This window comes from Frankliniella occidentalis, unplaced genomic scaffold (assembly GCF_000697945.3).
Source record: "Frankliniella occidentalis isolate FOCC.00 unplaced genomic scaffold, Focc_3.1 Scaffold591, whole genome shotgun sequence".
NCBI classification, from domain to species: Eukaryota; Metazoa; Arthropoda; class Insecta; order Thysanoptera; family Thripidae; genus Frankliniella; species Frankliniella occidentalis.
The window spans coordinates 10,356-13,688 of NW_026267707.1; the positions used below are offsets into that span (position 1 = coordinate 10,356).

Below are 3,333 nucleotides of genomic sequence, written 5' to 3' on the forward strand. Positions count from 1 at the left end.
CATTTTTGACAGCTTTATCTAATATTGCCCTCCTTAACTTCCTCCTTGATCGCACTCGGACAACCGATTACACTCTACAGAAACTACTCTAGGTGCGCTATTTTAGCGAAACACTTGCTGTTGCAGTGTTGAGTTCGTTGTGAGATATTAATGCTGTCACTATCTCAGATAAAATACCTCCTATGTCGCAGGTGTGTCCAGCTACCACAGTCCATATATTAATGTGTTCCAAAATTAAACATCTCCGTTTTCCGTCACCAAATTCCTACTTTTAGCTAGCATCTGACCCTCACGGAATCCACGCGTCAATCGTCTATGCGCAGAGCTAACTCTACCGTCCGCATGTAATATTGTGAGACCTGCTGTGTGCCTCCGTGTGCTACACTTGTGTGGTTGTGCAGGACCAAGCTGCTGCGTGGGACCCACCGACTACAGCTGCACCCACACCTCCTGCAGCTGCACCCTCACCACCTGCAGCTGCGCCCTCACCTCCTGCAGCTGCGCCCACACCACCTGCAGCTCCCCTCGCCGCCCTGGACCCACCCCCTGCCGAGGCGCTGCCCCCGCGGGAAATGAATGTGTTACTTATCAGCTGCAGTGGACCCACCTACTTGCAGCAGGAGAAGGCCGCCTTGTTGCGGGACGCGCCGGGGGTGAGTGTGCGCCGGACCTCGAGCCTCACGGCCCGTACGAGGCTGCGGGGAGCGGCCCGGTACACTGCAGACAGTGCCGCGCGTTATCGGCCGCCCTGAGAGTGACTCTGTTCTGCCGCAGGTGACCCGGCTGGTCCAGGTGTGGTGCCACACGGACCCCACCTGGAGCCTCCAGCTGCTGCAGCGCGCCGCGCCCACGATGGAGCAGCTGGTGGTGTGGTGCCCCCGCGAGGCCCACCTGCGCGCGGTGCACGCCATGCCGCGGCTGAGGAGGCTGTACGTGGATGGTGATGCTGCCCTGCTCGCCCAGCCCCCCGAGCTGCCCGCGCTGCCGCCGGGACACGCCGGCCTGCAGTGGCTCAGGGTGGATGGCCTCCCCCGCGCCACGACACAGTCCCTGCTGCGGGCGCACGGCGGCACGCTGGAGGAGCTGGTGCTGTGGGTGGGCACGGCGGGGAGTAGAGAGTGGCCAGACAGCTGCGGCGACCTGCACTCGCTGCTGCAGCAGAGCGGGCTGCGGGCGCTCAGGAGGCTCCTGCTGGTGAGGTGGTCCTACAGCCACGAGCTAGCCGCCTGCAGGGAGCAGCGCGCCCAGGTGCGTCGGGTGCTGCCCGGGGCCGAGGTGCTGTGCAGCAGGTGTTGAACGTTAAAAAAGTTATTCATAACAGTTTTGATATTATTTTTAATAACATTCGTGGTGTCATAACGTTGTTGTAACAAGTAACAAACCTGTTATGAAAATTCATAGAAGTTGTGAAATTTAAGAATCGTTGAGACTTTTCCTTAACATTTTATGACTTTTGATAGCTTGTTATGACTTTCTATAACATGTTGTGACTTTTCATAACTGTTAAATGTTCAAAAACTAGTAAAACACACGTTTTGATTTTACATTGTTGCTATAGTTCTTGAGTAAACCCGGGAAAGTGAAACACGGGAACAGAGGGGGAAATGTGGTTTAACCATACGTAGGTGGAGGACGGGTAAGACCCCGGGGGCAGACGACGAACCACACCGGCAGCCGTCGCTCCTCCTCCCACGGGCGCCCCGTAGGCGAATGGTTAAGCGGGCGGGTTCACAACCCGCAGGTCCAGGCGGAGTTCGGGTACACTGCGGTTACCAAAGAGGTCTGAGAACACTGGAGCGAAAGGGAAGTGAGGAAAAGACATGTGAAGTGATTTTTTTTTATTTTTTTTGGTCTTTTAAACGAGTTGACATTTTACAAGTCGTGTTATGAATTTCACAACTTGTGTTATTAATTTTCATGGCAAGTATGTTAGTAATTTTCATAACACTTATGTTCTTAAATTTACAAACAATGTTTGTGTTAATACTTCCAGTAAATGTTATTAAATTTAAGAGGAGGGACGGAGGGACGAGGGACAGGTCTCGGGGCGGCGAGCAGCAGGGCGGGCAGGGCCACCGGCCGGGGCGTGTTCAGGTTCAGACAGAGAATATTCCTCACTAATTCGTTCCCAAGTCATTCTCGCTGTTTTCTGGCAGAGACTACAGCGGTGCAGCTAGTCCGTGTCCCTAGCGACTTAACCGAGCGAGCGCTTCAGATGTGATGTAATGCATTTGGTATTTAGAATCACTAGCCGAGTTTACATCGAATTTACATCAAATACAAGTTTAATTCTCAATAGTATGTACAGTCAATATTTGGCCTACAAAAAATATATCTTTGTTTACAAAATAAAAAATACAACTAAACCTGTTGTACAGTAGTCATACGCGGGTTACATTTAAAACATGTTATTCCTAACCAAACAGGACCGCGATTTTGAAAATTGGTAATTCAACGTGTCTTATAAAAGAGCAAAAATCCTTGACCCCGCTTTTGTTTTTAATTTTAATTTTCTTTACCATAATAGTCGACATTTGCCAGAGACTAAAGTGGAACCACACGGTGTTGGTGGGCGGCCACGGGTTCATCACACTGCACTGCAGTCCACCAGCCAGGCACAGTGAGCGAGGCCGCCTGTGCTGGTCTTTCATTCGTCCAAGAAAGACATGTATTTAAAACATGTAAGGGTACGGCTACGCCTGCGACCCTTCCGGAGTGAGGTGACTCGATGCGGTGGCGGAGGAGAGCGATCAGGGCTCAGTGTCAGTCCCGCCGATCGGCGTTCAGTTAGCGTCGAGTTGGTGGGCGGGCGGCGGCGAGCGCCGGGCGGGTAGGCCGACCCGCGCAGCAGCGCTGTCTAGCGGGACGGCCCGCCCGGCGCATGCCAGCGAGCGTCACCCGCGCCACGCACTTTTTCTCTACCTCTGAGCTTCTGAGGCGTGAACACGAAGGTTATGAAGTAGGGACTCCAGGGCTCAGTGTCAATCCTACAGATCGGCGTTCCGTTAGCGTCGAGTTCGTGAGCGGGCGGCGGCGAGCGCCGGGCGGGTAGGCCGACCCGCGCAGCAGCGCCGTCGAGCGGGACGGCCCGCCCGGCGCCTGCCGGCCGAGTGCCATCCGGTTGTTGCCTGTAGTTAAGGTCCTGAGTGAGCCGTGAATACGAAGGCGATCATGTAGATGGCCACGAACAGGATGGGCATGTCGGCGACCTGGAACGGGCCCGGCGTGCCGATGTGCAGCAGCCACCCTGTCCACGGCCTCTGGGGCGGCCGCCATGGGGCCGGGCCCGGGAGGGGTTGACACCAGCATCGGCTCCGACCCACCGACCCGATA

At 54.9% G+C, this 3,333-nt stretch overlaps 1 protein-coding gene across 1 annotated transcript; it reads left to right on the forward strand.

Moving 5' to 3' along the window:
• Positions 1-6: 6 nt before the first annotated feature.
• LOC113209672 (uncharacterized) lies at positions 7-2,485 on the forward strand. The gene is made up of 2 exons (XM_052275370.1): positions 7-653; positions 775-2,485. The coding sequence occupies exons 1-2, from the start codon at positions 573-575 to the stop codon at positions 1,294-1,296; spliced, it is 603 nt and encodes a 200-aa protein (XP_052131330.1). The 5' UTR covers positions 7-572; the 3' UTR covers positions 1,297-2,485.
• The last annotated feature ends 848 nt before the right edge of the window (positions 2,486-3,333 follow it).

Excerpts from the sequence above, each read along its gene's own strand:
- LOC113209672 (XM_052275370.1), top strand. The coding sequence starts at position 573 with ATGAATGTGTTACTTATCAGCTGCAGTGGACCCACCTACTTGCAGCAG. Across the intron at positions 654-774 it reads TGTTGCGGGACGCGCCGGGG|GTGACCCGGCTGGTCCAGGT; the intron begins GTGAGTGTGCGC and ends GTTCTGCCGCAG.